The sequence below is a fragment of the Gavialis gangeticus genome, unplaced genomic scaffold, assembly GCF_001723915.1.
Source record: "Gavialis gangeticus isolate Ggan-Ray unplaced genomic scaffold, GavGan_comp1, whole genome shotgun sequence".
Taxonomy (NCBI): Eukaryota; Metazoa; Chordata; order Crocodylia; family Gavialidae; genus Gavialis; species Gavialis gangeticus.
In genome coordinates, this window is record NW_017729019.1 from 8791621 (window position 1) to 8810601 (window position 18981).

Below are 18981 nucleotides of genomic sequence, written 5' to 3' on the forward strand. Positions count from 1 at the left end.
GGGAAGCTACATGTGACCACCTGGGCATAGAATTGATGTCATAGAAGAGCAGGGCTGGAAGGGACCTCAGGAAGTCATCTAGTCCAGGCTCCTGCTCTAGGCTGGGTCATTGTGTCTGTTCCGTCCTGGACAAGGCTTTGTCCAACTTGCTCTTAAATTTCCTAGGAGGTGGTCTCCAACCTATTAAAGAACAGCACGTCTGTGTGCCAGCAGATGGGAAAGGAAATAGAGGTTCCTTCCCTGTCTCGCTGCAGGAAGCCTCCTGTGAATTCCTTGTGATCTCCATGCCTGTGCAGGGGGGTAGTTTTGGGGCTGCTGTAAACAGCAAGTTTTGCCCTTGCCCAGATGGATTGCTGTCCCGGTGGCACCCTTAACCTGCCATTTTCTTGCATCTCCGTAGTCATTAGCACCCGTACAATTGACCACACAAAGTGCAGGGCAGGAAGAAATCGGCCCTGCGACTTCTCATGATAAGATCTTATTTGGAAAGGGGAATACAAGGAAATTATGGCTTGTATCCTGTTGGCACAATGAGAGATTCCACTCCCTGACCTCTGTTGCCTCTTTCCCTTCGTAAGCCCAGAATGTGTGCTGTAAAGGCCTGTATTGCTGTGCCATCCTTCTGATCCAGGAAGACGAGAGGGATGGCATTTTGGGGAGCTCATAAGAACTGGAGCCACAGCTCGAGCCCCCCAGGAATTTCTGAGCTATCTGTGCAGCCTGTTCACAGGCCCGTTGTGAGGAAGGCAGCACAGATGTTGCTTCTGCCCTTCAGTAAAAGACTTAGCAGACTGCAGCAAGGTCCCCTTGTAATCCAAAGTTCATTTGATGCCCAGTAGATTTAGCTGCAGGAAGAGGAGGATGACGGCACTTCACTCTTCCATCCGGCATTTTTCTTTGCTGTGGGTTTAAATTCCCCTATTCCCCCTGCTCGGGCCTGGAGAAGAAAACTGTGTCTGTGCTGCAGGGTATGTAGAGCACACAGCAGCACAAGCTCAATCTGCTGCCAGCCCTTTGTTTGTGAAATGTGCTCTGTTAATTAGCAGAGCTTATACTGTGGTTACGGCCCATAGGACTTGGAGGCAGTAATACTAGTTATTAATAAAATGCTCTGGGGCACTTATTCCCTGTTTTTTCACCTGCTGCTTCTTATCTGCATGTATTTTTTTAACTCTTGTCCTTGCTGAGGCAGGTTAAGAAAACGATGGAAGCTACGCTCCAGACTATCCAGGATATAGTCACGATAGAGGACTTTGATGTCTCCGACTGTTTCCAGTACAGCAACTCCATGGAGTCTGTCAAATCCACTGTCTCTGAAACTTTCATGAGCAAGCCAAGCATTGCCAAGCGACGGGCTAATCAGCAGGAGACTGAGCAGTTCTACTTCACGGTAAGGGACCCGATTTGCAAGGTGTTTGCAATGGCTTGAAGCTCTGGGGAACTGCGGAGTTGCCTGTGCTGTACTGTCCCCATCATAAAGAGCCGTGACTGTTCTTATCCTCCAAAGTATTCCTGTTACTCTCTGAGGTCGATGTTAACTTCTGTACGGACGTGTTTTTGATTCATCCTCCAAGTCAAATTGGAATATAGGCATAGGCAGCTATGCCTGCCACCAGGTCCGCTGTTTTGCAGGGTTACACAGCAGTGAGGAAACGTCAAACAAAGCCGGCCCTTGGTTTATCTAGCAAGTCCTTGATTTTAAATGGGTACTTTTAACCTCTTTTTAATTCTTGTATTTCGGGCTCGACTAGTTTCTCTGCACTCGTGCCTTTTCACAGCTGATCAGCACAGATCATTTTTATTTAGTTTTTAAGATGGGGGCGGGGTGGGGAAAAAACCATGTTGGCTCAACATTATATTGTGGGGCCTCAGTCCTGTAACTTGTGATGTGTGGGCAGACATCTGCCCTCACTTGAAAGGTCTGGGGGCTCTGCATGGGTCCAGTAGGGCCAAATGCTTCTCGTTACTGGATTGGTCCTTAAGTACGTAAAAAGGAGCTTGCATCGTTCTAGCAAGATTACCTGCTTCAGAAAGGAGTACAAGAGCGTGATACTTTCCTAGTATAGGTTCCTAGAAAAGGCTTTCTGCAACTAAAGTTATTCAAATAATATGGTAATGTGAAATGATTTTTATGGAAGTTAAAAAAAACCCATCATTTAGATACTTTTTCCTATAGATTCTAATTGAGTGCGTGGCTTGTGAGATGATCTGCCTGGGTAAAATCTGGTCTCATCTGTCTGGGGCTGGGCAGGGCAATTTAAAATTGTGGAAAGGGACTTGCTCAGCTGGACATACAGATTTGGTCCGTGAGATTGGACTGCAGGTCACCCACAGGAAAATTCGAAGCATTTGTTAATTTATCCTCTACAACTGAAATGGCTTTAAAAATCCATGTTCTATCAAGAACTAATGGTCTGTAACTTAAAATTTTCAAAATCATACTTCTCATTGAAATATGTGCGCCGGGAGACTTCTCCGTTCATCTGTTTCGTTCTGTGGTGTCATTGTTTCCTCTCTTGTAATTTCAAAGCAGTGTTTTTTAAACTACTTGACATGCTTTCTCTAAGGCATTGAGGGCTTTTTTTTCTTAATACTTTCTGTATGTGTGGGTGTTGCCTGGCTTGTTTTATGTTGAACCATTGCATCATTTTGTGTTAACTTATTCTTCCAAAAAAAAAAAAAAAGAGTGAAATTCAAATCTCTCCCATTCATGACATTCAGACCATTTTTTAAGTGTCTGTTGCTACATTTTAAAGCTTTTTCTATTCCTTTTACAAGGATGGTATTGCTTATTAAAATTGCTAAGTTCTGTACAAATTACATTGGCTGTCAGGATGGTTTATGTCGGGGAGTTTATCGTTCCTTTAGGCAAGCCCTGAAGATACTTAAAATAACACATTAAATTTAAGTCATTGTGGAAGGTGAAAGTGGCCAGAGACACTGATTCAATTAGGGAGCGATTGACTGGCCTGCTCATGATCACAGAACCAGAAAAATGTTGTTTAATTGAACTGTGGGTACTCTCTCAAAGGGAGCGTCACATGTTCAGAGGTGCACAAAAATAAAATCATGGGGGTAGTTCGCTATTCATAGTGCCTTTTTATTTCTCTGTTAATACCCGGCTCCCACACCGCCAGACCAGCCGAGTTGCAGCAGGATTGTAGTGCTGTCTCCAAGAAACGGAGGTGCTATTTGTCATGTCACATGCTGCCCTAATAAAATAACTGGGAACTGCATGAGGCTGATGTATTAAGCGCCCCTTAACTAGTCAGATCAGATAGTTGATTGATCTCCTACAGGGGGAACTGAGAAATATCCTTGATAAGAATTTCCGATTTTGAATCATTTATTTGCATGTGTGCGTGTGGAATTGGGCAGATGAGCATTAATGAGAATGAGAACAAAGCAGAGTGGGCGAGGCACTCGCAGAGAAGAAAGAAAACCAAAGCGTACAGAGTGAACACTGCAGGGTAGAGCCTGATCCCCTTGGATTTTATATCATTTATATTTCAGGTAAAACCTAACACACAACGATCAGTGGAGGATAACGAGAAAGGGCTTCAGAAATTATCAGCATCACACTGTACACAAGCCGGGTGTTGGCTTTTGATCTTTTCAGCTTCCATATGTTGCGATCGTGGATACTAATGGCTTTGGGCACACTTGAGTTTTGCCAGCACATCGATACGGCTTAAGACGGCTGCACCCTAGCTGACGTAGCGCTGCTGGTAAAGCTCCAGAGGTGGATGCAGTTATGCTGGCAGAGGGCTATAGTTTATTCTGTTCCAGGAACCGGTTTAAGCTACACAGGCAAAGCCGTTCTTCTGCAGGGACCAGCTAGGTCTTCGCTGAGGGCTTCTGTCAGATGAACTGTATTTGGAGCAGCAGGTTAGTCTTGTCTGTGTGTGTAGGACAGGCAGCAAGGAGATAATTGCAGCCGAGACTGGGACAGGAGGTTTCCTTTCAGCATAGGTGGGCAGACATGTATTAGCTCTTACTGTAGCTGTCACGGGTCATGAGCAGGGCACCACAAGTTTAAGATGCAAGCCCGTGCTCAGAGTGCCCGCCAGCTTGGGCAGCATGTGCTGCCATTGGCACTCCCAGCTAAAGCTAGCAGGAGCATGCCTGCCCGTGCTGCAATCACACCTTCATTTGCAGTGTGTACCTACAAGTGAAGGGTAGGAAGGAAAATAAAATGTGGGGAGGGGGTTTGGGTCAATTATCTTTTTTTCCATTAATATTAAGCCCTGGTGTAGTGCTGGCTCTTTTTTAAAGCACTTTCCAAAAATGAATTTATAAATAAATCTTCACAAGGCCCAGGGGACACAGGCGACCATTATTTATAACCCCCCCCCAATAATCAATCTTGCAGCAGTGTCATGCGGCTTCTGTCAGTGCACCACTGTTTCCCCTTTTAATCACTCACAGTAGCTTTAGCACAGTGATGATCTGATTTGTTTCAAATTTTTTTCCCCATTGCATCCTGGGAACATGCCACCATGAGCTGAAAGCCTGCGTCAGCTTTGATGCTGTTTAAAAAAAAAAATACTGCTGAGCTGCCCAGATTTAAGAGAGAGTTAAGGGTATGGGACAAGTGACAGAAACTATTTCCATACAGCCTCGGGAAGCAGAAATGTCTGCATTGCCAGCGAAGCGGGAAGGTCTGCTCAAGTTTATGCCTTGCTCTATTATATATTCCACACGACAGCTGCTTCCTGCTGGAAAAATTTGAAATGGGGTGGGGGGGGTGTCAGAGGTGTGTGGGTGAGAGAGGGCAGCCAGTACACGATGCCCACCATCACGGCTTAACAGCACATCCTTGCATCCGAGGTTTCTGCATCGTGTCTTCAGTCTGCCTCGACCTTCTCATGCCTGACTGTGTTGAGATTAAATCCAGGCCAGAAATGAAATCTCAGGCAGGGGGTGGGGAGAAGGTTCGCACATACTTTTTTTTTTTTTCCTTTCTTCCCCTTTTTGGCCATTTATATGAAGTTTTCAAATTGAGTGCTACTTTTATAATTCAGCAAAAGAGCCTGAAGCTTTGTTTTTAAATTGAAGTTTGCCCTCTTTTTAATGTGGTCTGCGGAAGCAACAGGGGAGGGAGTATTTGGCGTATTGAAGAGGATGTGAAATACCTGGAGCAATACCCTGCAACAACAACGAGATGAACTCTGCACTGGGCTTGTGATGCTCCTAATGCGACTCCCTGGGACACCTCCCAGCCCGAGTAGCGCCTGTAGGTGCCAGAGGAAAATGCAGAAGAATGTGGTTTGCTTGTTTGTTTTTTACCAAGGAAGTGCAGCCACCTGTGGAGAGAAACAAGGCTGCTCAGCAGCGACACTGTGCACGTTTAAGTTGGGAAGTGCGGGTGAGACAGGCAGGAGGGTATTTTCAGGTAGCATAATTGCTCAAATTCTGATATGGCCACGATCCTGGAATTAAGCACTGGCACATCTTACTCCTGGATTAATTCAGTGACCATAAGCTGTCCAGGCTCTCAATCTCATTTTCTTCAGGAGATGGTATTTCTAATTTCACTTGTTAGCTTAGCTTTCACAGGACTGTCTTCCAAAGGCAGCAGCGTGACTATACTTAGATTGCAAGAGGCTGAGAAGCTTGTGCCCTTGCTATCAGGTCTGCCTGGAGAGCTCTTCTGCTAGATTAGGGCCTTTCACTCTCAAATGGGCTTAGACAAGGGTTTTCGGAGCAAACTGAGGTGCTGTTTTAAAAATAACCTGGGCTACCTCTCTATTTTCTCCCTTCTGTCACACCGAAGACAGCTGGCAGCGTGTGAGGGCCCGTGGCAGGTCGCTAATGAATATGACATCTTAATGTGCGCATACAGAAATGAGACTTTGAAGGGTCTCGTGCATGATGGAGCACCACCAAGGGCAGGGAGAGTTCCCCCTCCCCATAATTCTCACACTTAATAATTCAGTGGGTAATAGTCTTGTACTTAGTTTCATAGATTGAGGGTTGGAAGGGACCTAGTCGATCTTCTAGCCCGACCCCCCGCCAGGGCGGGAGAACAGCAAAACCCCAAAACAAAAACGGGACTCAAATGAGTCCAGCCAGGTAGGCATCCAGCCTCTTCTTAAAGACCCCCAGGGTAGGGGCCAGCACCACTTCCCTTGGAAGTTGGTTCCAGCTCCTAGCCGCCCTAACTGTGAAGTAGTTTTTGCGGATGTCCAATCTATACCTCCTCTCCATCAACTTGTGCCCATTACTCCTTGTTATGCCAGCGGGCGCTAGGGGAAACAGCGTCTCCCCCAAACCCTTCTGGTCCCCCCTAGTGAGTTTATAGACGGTCACCAGGTCCCCCCTCAGCCTTCTCTTGTGGAGGCTGAATAGGTTCAGGTCCCGCAGTCTCTCACTGTAGGGTCTGCCCTGTTGTCCCCGGATCATGCGGGTGGCCCTCCTCTGGACCCTCTCCATGTTGTCCACATCCCTCTTGAAATGGGGCGCACAGAACTGGACACAATACTCCAGCTGTGGCCTGACCAGCGTCGCGTAGAGGGGGAGGATCACCTCCTTGGCTCTACTCGAGATGCACCTGTGGATGCACGACAAGGTCCGGTTAGCCCTGCCAACCATGACCTCGCATTGTCGGCCCATGTTCATCTTGGAGTCAATAATGACTCCAAGATCTCTTTCTGCCTCCGTGCTCTCGAGTAGGGAGTTCCCCATTGTGTAAGTGTGCTGCTGGTTCCTACTGCCCAAGTGCAGCACCCTGCACTTGTCCGTATTAAAACGCATCCTGTTCCTGTTAGCCCACCCCTGTAACCTATCCAGATCCCTCTGCAATCTCTCCCTCCCTGCTAGCGTGCTCACCTCCCCCCAAATTTTGGTGTCATCAGCGAATTTAAACAGGTTACTTTCCACCCCATCATCCAGATCGCTGATGAAGAAATTGAACAGCGCAGGCCCCAGGACCGAGCCCTGGGGGACTCCGCTACCCACCTCCCCCCAGGTCGAATATGACCCATCCACCACCACCCTCTGAGTGCGACCCTTCAGCCAATCTGCAATCCATCTGACTGTGTAGGCATCGATGCCACAGTCGCCTAGTTTTTTAACTAGGATGGGGTGAGAGACGGTGTCAAAGGCCTTGCTGAAGTCCAGAAAGACTACATCCACCGCGACACCTGCATCCATGGCCTTTGTGACCTGATCGTAGAAGGCAATCAGGTTGGTCTGACATGATCTCCCCCTAATAAATCCATGCTGATTGCCCCTGAGCATCATTTCTGATGCCGGCCCATCACAAATGTGCTCCTTGATGATCTTCTCAAAGAGTTTCCCCAGGATTGAGGTAAGACTGACGGGCCTATAGTTGCCCGGGTCCTCCCTCTTCCCCTTCTTGAAGATGGGGACCACATTTGCTACCTTCCAATCATCTGGCACCTGGCCCAAGCACCACGATCGCTCATAGAGCCGTGCCAGGGGCCCTGCAATAACCCCAGCTAGCTCCCTCAACACCCTGGGGTGGAGAGCATCCGGACCCGCTGACTTGAACGCGTCCAGCCCCTCCAGAAGCTCTCTAACCCGGTCCTCCCCAACCTGAGGTCTGAAGGCGATCCCCTCGAGTCCGGCTTCTATCACAGCAGGGAAGTCCCGGTCCCTGCACAAGAAAACGGAGGTGAAGAATTGGTTAACTTGTGCCAGTCCGCCTGCCCCTTCGCGGGTCACGTTAATGGACAAGCACCCATTACTGCCTCAGCAGTTGAGGGTTCAAGTCGTGCCTTCTGGGTTTAAGTGGGACCCAGGAGGGCTGTTGCCAACCTCATTACCAGACACTTGCTTATCTTCACGGGGTCCTGGCTGACCCAAAGGGGTTAAGAGACTGAGCAGTCCTGCCACCAGAAGGATCCCTCATCACCATGCACTCCAAATCTTAGGACACAGGCAGACTCTCGTAACAGACTGAATCTTCTCTTTCGGCTTGTATCCCGGTCTTTATTCTTAAAACCTGCTGTTGTCTTGTGGGAAGCATTATTTATTTATTTATTTTAAACCATTTGGTTTAGAAATTTTATTTTTTTTTATCAATTGCAAAATTTGCAGGGTTTGGTCTTTTTGCCTTCTAAAAAAGAAGTCAGCCATGGGTGTGCACACATGGGCTTGTGCAGCTGATTTCAGGGTGTTGGGAACCTTGTAATTAGCTGCTGTTGGGGGATGCTGATGCCCCCAAGTAAAGACCCTGCCATATAAGCAGAAGACTGGACCGAACTTAAGAGAGAGAAAGCTGCTGTTTCCATGCACAAGTCCATCTCTCCACAATGGCATTTAATTTCCCTAGCAAAATAGTAAAGCTGGGTAAGGAATAAAGCAGAATTGTGTGCTTGAGTTTGCTGTGAGTCAGCGATTCTTTAGTGCTGCGGCGCCTCCCTCCAAATGGCATCCTTTTACATGCTGCATCAGTATGTTAATGGGCAGAGGGATGCAGCCGTGAAATACAATAATGCAATTCCACCAAGGTTGTTCATGAACCAGGAGGCAGGAGCTCAAGTGCTTTGTCACCAGAACAAAGATCAAACTTCCTCGTGTAATGTGCCTTTGTTTTATACAATGGGAGGAGAATGTTGCCATTTTGATTTTTATTTGTTTGCCTGCTGTGTGCCAAGTAGATTGCACACATTTCTAAAGCTGCTGCTTTGCAAGGAAGAATAGAGCTGCTAGCTCAGCTGGTGAGGACTGGATGGCTCCATGGATCGGGAATGGAAAAGAGCATATTGCAGCTGGTTCCCTGGGTCCCATCCACCCCAGACTGCAGCAGTCGAAATTGGTGGCTTTACGGGTGCCTTAATGGAACAACACGGGCAGCTGGAACAAAGTGTCCCTTGAAGTTAGCCCCTAGTTTCCTCTTCTTGGGGAATTTTAGCTTGCTAGTCAAGGACTGAAGGGGTGTGAGCACTGGGTTGGGGCATCTAGAAAAGGCAGCTTGAGCAAACTTTGCCTTGCAGTTGCCCTGTCTGCATGCGAGTCTGTGGGATGCCTGAAAGGATTCAATCCTCTGGCCTGTCAATCCAGTGCCTCTCTGCAGGACTGAATGTGTAGATGTCCTGGGGGACGGGAAGGGAAGCCAAGTGGTAACTGATCTTAATGGGGATATATATTGAATTCACATCTTTTTCCAGATGCACAGTTTGGTGCTTTATTGCAAGCTGCAATGCAGTTAAACCCCTTACTTATCTTCCTTTTGCATCATAAAAGCAGTAAAATGCACTTTTCATAAATTCCTGTATCTGCTTTCTGGCCAGAATAACATGTAAATCCAGCTTTTGTTGGGAGCTGGCTATAAGTGTTGGAAGAGGCCAGAACATAGTGAGACCGGAACCAGTTCAAGAAAGATGTAAATCTTACTTTTTGTCTCTGTTTTAAAGAAAGGCTCGCATGTTTAGGAAGGCAGGAGTTGTGTTTTGTACATCTTCAATTTTTTTTGTGGATCCCTTATGAACCACATCTAGCAACATGCTGAAACCCTTTAGCGCCTTTTGATTTTAGTAAACAAAGAAGGACCTTAGTGCCATTCAAGTCAGACATACGGTACTCCCACAGCCCAATTCAAGCTTTTGAGGGGTATGAAATGCAATGTCCTTTTGGTATTTTTCATGCCTTTTCTAAAAACCCAAGTGCTATATCGATTGCCGGTGTCAAAAATTGAATGAAATGTTCTAGGTTCAAAGAGGTGAGTGGGACTTGTCTGTCAAAAATGCTAAAATGCAGGAAGCAGCCTCTTTTGGAAAAGACACAACTCGGGTTTGGTGAGCAGGCTCTGAGGAAACCTCTGATCATTGCTAAAGTTTTACCTGAGATGCTTCTGAAAGTCCTGAAATGTTTCCTCAACTTTTATCTTTCCTTTTGTGCTGCTCACTTTTAATGCCGCTTGCCTGCCTTCAGGATCAAAAGCGTTGAGTGCCAGCCCAATAAGAGGCAGGAAATGTTGAAAATTGCCTGAGAGACTTTGTTCTTATGAAATTCCTGTTCCAGTTTTGCAGACTCGGGAGGCACAGAGGAACATCTAGCTTTTTAACCGCTAATTAAAACCGAAGCCCTGACCCTTTTTTTGTGTGTGACTGATTTGTCACCGCACGCTACCAGTCAAGGGACCAACAGTTGAATTCTTCCTGGCTCTTGAATCTTTATTTTCCAAAGTCGCTTAATAATGCACGTTTCTTACTTGATTCTTGCCACCCTTTACATATGTGCATAAGGTGCTTTTTATCGTTGTCTGCACAGTACAAGCAGTGTGTGTAGCACTTTATAATTACTTACCCCAAGGACTTTCCAAGCTAAATTTGACATCACAGATGCTTGTAGTGTAGTGTGTTTATTGTACCATAATGGTCATCTCTGTAATAGGTGAGAAGAGGGACCATAGGAAATGCCAAATGTCTCTTGAGCCGTCTCTGTTGTAATCCCAACTGCCAACCCAATATACACCATTTTGTACACTTGAAGCACTATGAAAATGGGTAATATATTAGCCTGTGAAATAAGGGATGGAAGAGTCTCGACAAGAGCACGTGAAGAGCTGGGAAAACCAGAAGTAGCAGCAAACGGCTTGTGGTATTGAGCAGAATAAATCTGATCTCGAATGGCATCCCTCCTCCATCCCCCCCATCCCTGTTTTCTTATTGTGTTTCATCCAGAACAGAGGCAGCTGCAGTATCTGATGGGTGAAGTGGGGTGAAAGAGGTTAAGTGAGAGAATAAGCACAGTAGCAGCCTTTTAGTTTGGTAAAACAGATTGTGCATTCAGTTGTCGACGGCACGTGATAGAAGTGCGTTCCCATTTCTCTTGGTCATGTCTGGAGAGCAGGGCATAAGACAGCAGTTCCCATGTCTTGGAAGTGCCAAAAACACAGCTGCAAATCCCAGTTCAGGCTGTGGCATGAGAAACTGGGATTGCAGGTATTTGCAGCTCAGCCCATGTTCCAGATATACGTAGCACCCTGGTAGAATTCGGACCGAATATAGATGCAGGCCAAAAGGTATCACCTGAGAAATAAACTGTCCACTGATGATCATCTCCTCTCCTTTCTTTCCATCTCAACAGAAAATGAAGGAGTATCTGGAAGGCAGGAACCTGATAACTAAGCTGCAGGCCAAACACGACCTCCTTCAGAAGACCCTGGGAGAAAGTAAGTCTGGGACCCACTTGTCACTCGATTAGCCAGTCCTCTGTAGTCATTGAATTAGGCAGCTGACTGAGCATAACCATCCCAGATTACCGATGTTAAGTGGACATATTCATGTTTTATGAATTTATTTTCCCGGCCTGCTTGGTACAGAAGCCAAGTGTCCTACATGGCTGCTTGAGTAATGGTGAAAGGCAAATTCTTAATGAGGCACTAATGTGCATTGTCTATTTGTTTAAATGAAGCGTATGCCCACTCAGGACCCCCCTCCCTCCATCTACCCACCACTTAATAATCATAATTGGGGTAAACCTTGTGATTTACTGTTTACTGCCGATCTGAGGAGCGCTGCCTCATTAGCCTGGCTGAGAGGCGTAGTTGCATGGTAGATTAGCTGCTTCTCACCTCTGTGCTTTCAATCCAGACTTGCAGGCTCAGGCAAGAGAACACGATTTGTAATTCTGCTCACAAAAACCTTGGAGCACGCAAAATGCACTGCCTGTTAGCAGGATCTTGGGTCGAGGGCTGCGGCAAGGTTGAACTAGACCCATCGCTGCCAGGGTCAGAGCTAGGACTTTCTTCCTGTGACAGGAACCGATCCTGTTGGCTGAATACGCTTTACGAGCCTTGCATCCAACTCTGTACTAGCTGGTCTGGCTAGCCTGTGTGGAGGGGATTGGGAGTCTCAGCAAAAGTCTTCATTTACCAGAACTTAAGACTCGGCTCCTCTATGCTGGAGCAAATTCCCCACTGTTAATGATGTCTGGGTCTTTCCGAGTTGGAATTTAAACCACGTGTGGTCCTCAGAGTGCTTTGCTTTTTGGCATCAAAGATGTCCTAGAGAAAAAACAAATGTTGTAACTGAGGCTTCATGTTTCTTAGCACCTTGAGTCTATAGAAAGTGAGGCCTTTTGCGTTGTCTCACTTAGAAATTCCTAACTTCGCAGCAGTCCTTTGAATGGAAAGGGGTGAGGGGGCGAATCAGAAAAGCTGTTTGCTTCGGGCGTTTTTCCTCTGCCTCTAAAATGCCGCTAAATGACACCCAAGCTGCCCCTGTGACTAATCACATTCCTGGGTCATAGCTGACCCCTGCATACCAAGACCATTTCCCCTTAACCCGCCTGCCCCCTGAACTGATGTCTGGTGCTGGGGTGGCTAGTAAGAGGCAAGCTTAATCTATTTCTTGCATCTCTCATTAGCTGAAGGCCCCTTCTATTGGTGGTTGCTTTGCAGTGCTTGAACTTCTTTGGAGTCAAGCTTGCTGAAGTGATCCCAGTGTATGTTGCAGTGAGCTGGAGCAGTTAAACGAATGGACCTACTCGCTGGCATCTGGGAGAACAGAGGAAGCTGAGGACGTTTTGCCTCCCATCCAAAGCAAGCAGACCAATGAGACGAGCAAACTCCCAGCTCCATTTCTGAAGTGCCACTTCCCTGGGCAATGGGTCAGCTGAGACCCTTTGCACGAGTTAGGGCGGTGTTCCTGTAAACGCTTTGCTGGCCGCGCTGTGCAGGCAGACGCATCTTGCGGCACTGGGGAATGCGTGCGTTTCTGTTGCGTGTCTTTCTCTTTAGGTGACGTTTATTATTTCTCTTGCAAATTGCCCTAATCTAAAGATGACGAGTTTGGGTAATAAAAATACCAGCAGGTCTTCCTATCTACAAGTAATTATGTCCCTGTCTACTGTATACATTTGTCACTGTAATGTAACAGCCCCTTGATGTTGGCAACACCACATAATTTATATGTATGAATATTCCATGTTGGAAAAGGGACAGATGGTTAGAAGCTCTGGTTTGAGAAATAACATTTTTTTTTTTATACATTAGGCACCATTTTGGGCAAAGCAAGCTTTTGTGGGGGAGGGGGAATTAGATGCTCAAGATGTCCAGCCCATTCTTGGCAAACAGCGTTTTGCCCTGTTCCTTCCCTTCACCCCTGTCTCTGCATAGCAGCAGAAAAGCATTAAGCTCTAGGGAAAAAGAGAGCGAGATCCACAGGTGGGGTAAGTTAGCATTGCTGCGTGGAGATTGATTTACACCAGCTGAGGGACTAGTCTGAAATGTTGGGCTCCCAAGGGCACATCCCAAGTACTTTGTCTCCCTCACTCCTGACGGTGCTGTTTTAAATAAAACGCTGCCCATCTCAGCAGCTGCCTTGGTAGCCGGGCCCTCTGCTTGCAGACCGCGTGGAAGTTAATGAAACAGTTTTGCAAACACGATTGCAGAAAATATCATTTAGAGCTCTGCCTCCCAAAGCAGCTACAAGCTAGTTCCTTGAGGCGGTGGGCTAGCAAGTCAGGCAGTGTTTTTTCAATCGCACTAAGTGCTTTCCGAATCCCTTGCCCCGCTCCCTTGAGAAGGAGGAGGAGGGAGGGGCTAGGTTGACAGGCTGAGTTTTTTTTGGCAGTTGAAGTCAACAATTAGAGCGCCCGGGGAAGCGCTGTTCAGAGACGACACTTTCCGAAGAACGGGTTTTTGAGCAGCCGGAGCTGTTTTCTGCATTTCCTGGTCAGCCACCGAGGAGCCTTGCCAACAGGGATGGGCTGACAATCTCAATAGCAACGGCTGCTGGGGGAAGCAGCCGCATTGTTGCTCCTACAAGCCCTTCTTCCTCCCTCCCAGCCCCCTGCTTTCCCAGATCGGATTTGCACGTTTGTCCAAGGCGTTTTCCCCCCTGGTGCGAGCCTTCACATTTCTTTCTTTGTCTCCCTAATAGGTCAAAGGACTGACTGCTCTCTTGCCAGGTAGGTGTGGCTAAAGAAAGCATTGTTATACAAAAAAATCTCTTCCAAAAGGATCCTGAACACTGACCAACCCTGGGCCTGCCAAAATTAGCACGGGTGAGGTGTGTTTAGCAAATACCTGAGCTAAGTCCTGGTAATGAAAAAAAAATGTTTAACTCACCGATGCCTTTTCCTGCTCTGGCACTAAGTGGTGCTTTGAAAGTGTGCTTAGTTGCATATCATCTTAACACTGCAGCTAAACATGCCTCAGCCTTGTCATCTTGGCACGGCTTTTGACTGCAGGCTTTATCCTCACTGTGGGGACAAGCCACCAAGGACGGTGCTTCAAGTGCTTTTGATTGCTTAATGGGAGGTGGGGGCAAGTAAGGGGGAACCGTGGTGGAGGGGTTTTCTTTCACTTTGCCCTGCTGACCCCATCCGGCCTGACATGGAATTGGATTGCAGCAGTACAGAGGCCACGGAGAATAAACGTTTTGTTATAGCTGCGCCCGAGCATCCATCACGGTGCCATAAAAGTCACCGTGTACGGGAAAATAAGCCTCTCGTGATGCGGGGGGGAGACATGGCTTCTGATGGGGGTTTCTGTGGAAGTGCACAAACCTGGGTCTCCAGATTTCCAGTGCCAGGGCTCAGTTGCCCATGAGGAGCCAGAGCAAGGACTGTGCTTCTCTGCCTGCTTAAGAAAGGGAGGGTGATTATTGCTCATCTGAGATGGTTCCTTCATCTCCCATTCCTCATGGTAAGCAGAGCTGACAGGGCCTAATTAGAGCCTGACATCTGTAATAATAAAATATTATTCACTATGAAACAACTTTAAATATTGAAGAATCATTTTTGCTAATGGTCTAAAATACACCTCATTGCCTGTGACAGCCCATGAAATCTACCTCCTCACTTTTCTCCTTCAGCATGTGTGGGGCGGGGTGTTTTTACTGATTTTTCTGAAAAAAATCACACGCATCACTGTAGGTCTTAAACACAATAAAATCCCTTTAGTGAATGCAGGAGCCATCTGCCCTGGCAGGAACTTGGATTGGATGATCCATTACGTCCTTACTGCTTGTGATTCATTTCAACAGGAAACTGTCGGAATATCTAAATTCCACAAATAAGCTAAGAGGAAAGACTTCCAGGAGAGGAGGCTCGCATCCCATTTTGATCAGGCACTAATACCTCCCAACACAAACAGTAATCAGGGGGCCATTTGGAATCGTGGTTTGATTTGGAAAGGGTTTAATGTGGCTGTCAGGTCTTTTTATTTTTGTCATAGGTTAAAATAAAGAGCCCATTAACATGTCTATAATAACAGCACAGAAGCAAGCAAATTTGCTGCTCTCCCTTTCTCCCCCCCCCACCCCGCTTCTGTTTAAATCACCCAGCATAATGGATCTGCTCTGGAGAGGTGCTTTTTGCAGATTATGGCCAACTTCAGCTGAAGTGAGGAGGTTTATATAATGGATTTCCATATGCTTGGAAGTAAATGGTTATGTGGAGCCTTGTGTCAAGGCAGCAGGCTCCCCTGTGCCAGTTTCAGGATTACAGTGCTTTTATTTTAAATCACTTTAAGTCTTTTGCAAAATTCCTGTACACTGACTGAGTGTAAATCATTACTGTTGGTTTCTGCATCTGGCTCCTTCCCCCAGCACCAGAACAGTGTGAAACCCCACATGAGTGAGTCCTTCACCTGTCAGTCATCATGGTGACTTTTCTGTCTCTCTTTTTCTCTCCCTTCTCCATGGATGGCTCATTCTGGTCTTCTGAGCAGTGGCAGGCGCAGCTCTACTATAAGGAAGCAGGTAATAGAGAACTGCTTGAATTGTTAAAAACTTGCCATGTTCCCCCAAATGAGCGTTTGTAATTTCCAGCAGTTACAGCACTTGCACATCCATATCCCCATCCAGCAGAGAGTCCAAAACATTTTGCAAATAATAATGAGGTTGACGTAAGAGCCTGATCTGTGCGAAGGATCCTATTATCTCTGTTTTACAGGTAGGGACGCTGAGGCACAGAAGTCGAGTGGTTTGACTTGGTGCCACATGCATTGGCAAAACAAGGAACAGACTGCAAGCCTTAGACCTCCCAGCTGTCCGCGTCACCCAACTATCTTCCCACTTTTATGTGGCCTTATTTTGTCTTTGAGGGTCCTCCTACTAAGCAGTGGGTGGATTGGCTATGATCAAGGCATGCAAGTTGCAGGTTGAAGTAGACCTCTTTGCTGCGGGTGAAACTTTCAGCTGGGACAGAACAAGGCAATGTATTGATTCGGTTTCAATTCGTCTACCCCTGTGGCGTGCATGTGGTTACATCAAGGTCTTCTGGTTGGCCTGCTCATCTGTAGCACTATCACCTCTAGTGGCTGCAGCCTACATGAGCAGCAAGCTTGAATATTCCTATATTAAGATTTGGCTCCTGCATTCCTTGTTTCTTGCTGGCATACATTCTGCTTATGCTCCTATTAGTGTCTCCTTACTTTTTTTACTCCAGTTTACTTTTCTTACTCTAGTTTTGTGAACTAGATCTGTAACTGCATGCTAGCTGTACCTTTTATTAATTATAAAAGCAACTTCAAGGATTTTTCAAGGGGGGTCTTCTTTTCTGTCCACAGCAGATAATTTATTGCTGTGTAAACATCTCCTTTAATAACAAATGAGCTAAATCATGCTCTTCTGGAGTATGGAGGAATTTGAACATGATTTTTTTTCACATCAGTAAAAAGAAATAAAGCTTCATTTCATCTGCTCTTTTTTGGTCTGATAGTTTTTAAAAATCTGCATATGCTGGCATTTTAAGATGGCAAGAGAGTGCATTGTCATTTCTATTTGAAGTCATTGTCCGTAGCTGGATAACCAGCTCCAAGTGTGCCTAGTCACTAGGCTCATCGTTTGAGGGTAAAGCAGACTGTGTTTTACATCTTTTTTGGTGTTGGAGAAATTGCAGGCAAAATATTTCTGCCTTGATCTGTTTTGAGCAAAATAATTATAAGCTACACATAAAAAGCCAATATGCTGGTTTTTGGAAAGTTGGTTTTCATGGCGCATCTGAAGATGTTTGGTTTTACAGTAATTTAGCATGAAGGCTGCTACAGGCTGAAGTTAGATTAAAGATAGAGTAGTAATTTTGGTGGAGCTATTGGTTATGGAATAGTCCGCGGTATGATTTGAATGCTCTTTTCATGGGTGAGGCATAACCTGAATGAAAACCTGACTCTTGATTACTGACCGGCGCATGTAGAGCATTTGAATTTCCTGTTCTCTGCAGGCTCTCCATGCAGAGCTGAAGCTTTTGAATCCCCTGGACTCACTCATCTGTTGTGGAGATTGTTGCTTTGTTTACATGCTCTAAATGGATCCTTCCCTGTACAGAAAGTGAAATATTTGCCTGTCTGAATATTGATAGCCATATTAATAAGTCGTGTTTTGAGCTCTCTTGCCAACCTACTCTCTAACTTGATTGGACCAGACCTACTGTACCCTGTGACTTGGAAACCTAGACAGAAAGCCAGGCTATTTGCAGAATTGGATCTCTCCATGGTGCATGGTAACCTAAATGCTCGCATGTGGTTGTAACAGTTCTTTTGACTGTGACCTGACCACTTAAATTGCACATTGGGTTGAGGTTTTAATTGCTTCTGGGGACACAGAACATGTGCTTTCCTCTAATGTTCCACTCTAAAATTAGCTGGATACATTGATATTGCTATTATGAACTTTGTTAACAAACATTTCCTCATGGGCCAGTTGAGCTGCAGATTTCCCAGGTGTCCCGAAACTCTCCCATATTGAGCGCTCTGTGGGTGTGGCATGATTTCTTCCCCACCCCCATCCCTGGCAGGCAATGTTGCCCTACCAAGTTGGCACATGGATTTCAGTGTTGTGGAGTTTTTTTTTTTTTTCTTTTTCCCCCTTCTCAGCTGTGCATTTTGACTATTAATTGTCTTCCTTCTTGCTCAGGATTCCAGCCAAGCCATTCCCCTGGTGGTGGAGAGCTGCATCCGATTCATTAGCAGACATGGTAAGTTCTCAGGCAAATAAGCGCTTGATTCTCTTTCTGGCGTGTGCGCCGCAAAATGAGGCGGGGCCCTGAGCACTAGGAAGAAGGAGCCAGAAACCTGCATTTGGACCCCAGCCCCCAAACTCAAGGAAGCGAAGATGCAAACATCAAAAGTTGAAACAGACCATCAGGTTAATCCCCCTCGAATATGCAGAAGTCACCTCTGAATGCTTAGCATAGCGTGGTACCGCATGTCTGTGCAAGGTGATCGCAGGGTAGGCATGGTGAAGAGATGGGTCTGCAGCACTGTACACCTGCATATCCCACACATGTGTAGGTGCTGTGTTGCTACCTGTACTTGAGCTGGGAAATGTGGAGAGTTCAGTGGTGCCTCCTTTCTGAGTAAGGAACTCTTGTAGTTTCCTTAAGCTTCATTCAGCACAAGTTCCTTATTCACTTCCCTTTAGTCTCATGTGAAGCTGTAGTTGGGTCTCTGACAGTATTCCCCTCCTGAAGGAATTAGCCCGTCACCTCTTGCTGTCCGTCTTGCCAGGTTGTGGGTGTTCGTGGGCCTTTGTCTTTTTGGGATGTGACGTGCCCCACCTCTGAATATCCATCCCTCTTCATTACACATCTCCCCCTGTTTGGAGGTCTGAACTATGGTCCTTGCCAGTAACACCCAAGTGACCCTTGGGAGGGTCTCAGATGCAGATGTATTTGCTTGCTTGTTGCAGCAGTGTCTTCAAAGGCTACGTGCATGTATTGAAGATTAACGCCGTAGCCCCTCAATGCTGTAAGCTACCTTCTGTAGATATTATTGTAACTCACGTGTGGCCTTTGTGTTGTTTAGTAATGGCATGAAAAACAACCACTAGTTCATAAACTTGTATATGTGCAGGGCCCAATCTCATCTAAATAATGCAGAACCAGATAACAGGCCCACTGTTACTTCCTTTTGTTTTGGTCATTGCTTCACTGTGCAAAGTTTTGCATTGTGTTGCTTTCACTTCCTCACCCGCACCACTCCAAAATGTACTTATGAAAAGTACAATTTGAAATCGGAGAAAGCCAATTCGTGTTAGCCAGAGGAGAATTATAAAGAATTGA

General features: G+C 46.3%; 1 protein-coding gene across 3 annotated transcripts in view; it reads left to right on the forward strand.

The window, feature by feature from the left end:
- SRGAP2 (SLIT-ROBO Rho GTPase activating protein 2) overlaps positions 1-18981 on the forward strand; it is a 206589-nt gene that overhangs the window by 147564 nt on the left and 40044 nt on the right. For all 3 annotated transcript variants that reach the window (XM_019514009.1, XM_019514010.1, XM_019514011.1), the window contains exons 9-13: positions 1193-1390; positions 11059-11143; positions 13857-13884; positions 15650-15680; positions 17835-17895. In XM_019514009.1, the coding sequence (XP_019369554.1) occupies positions 1193-1390; positions 11059-11143; positions 13857-13884; positions 15650-15680; positions 17835-17895 (403 nt within the window). The remainder of the gene's footprint in view (positions 1-1192; positions 1391-11058; positions 11144-13856; positions 13885-15649; positions 15681-17834; positions 17896-18981) is intronic.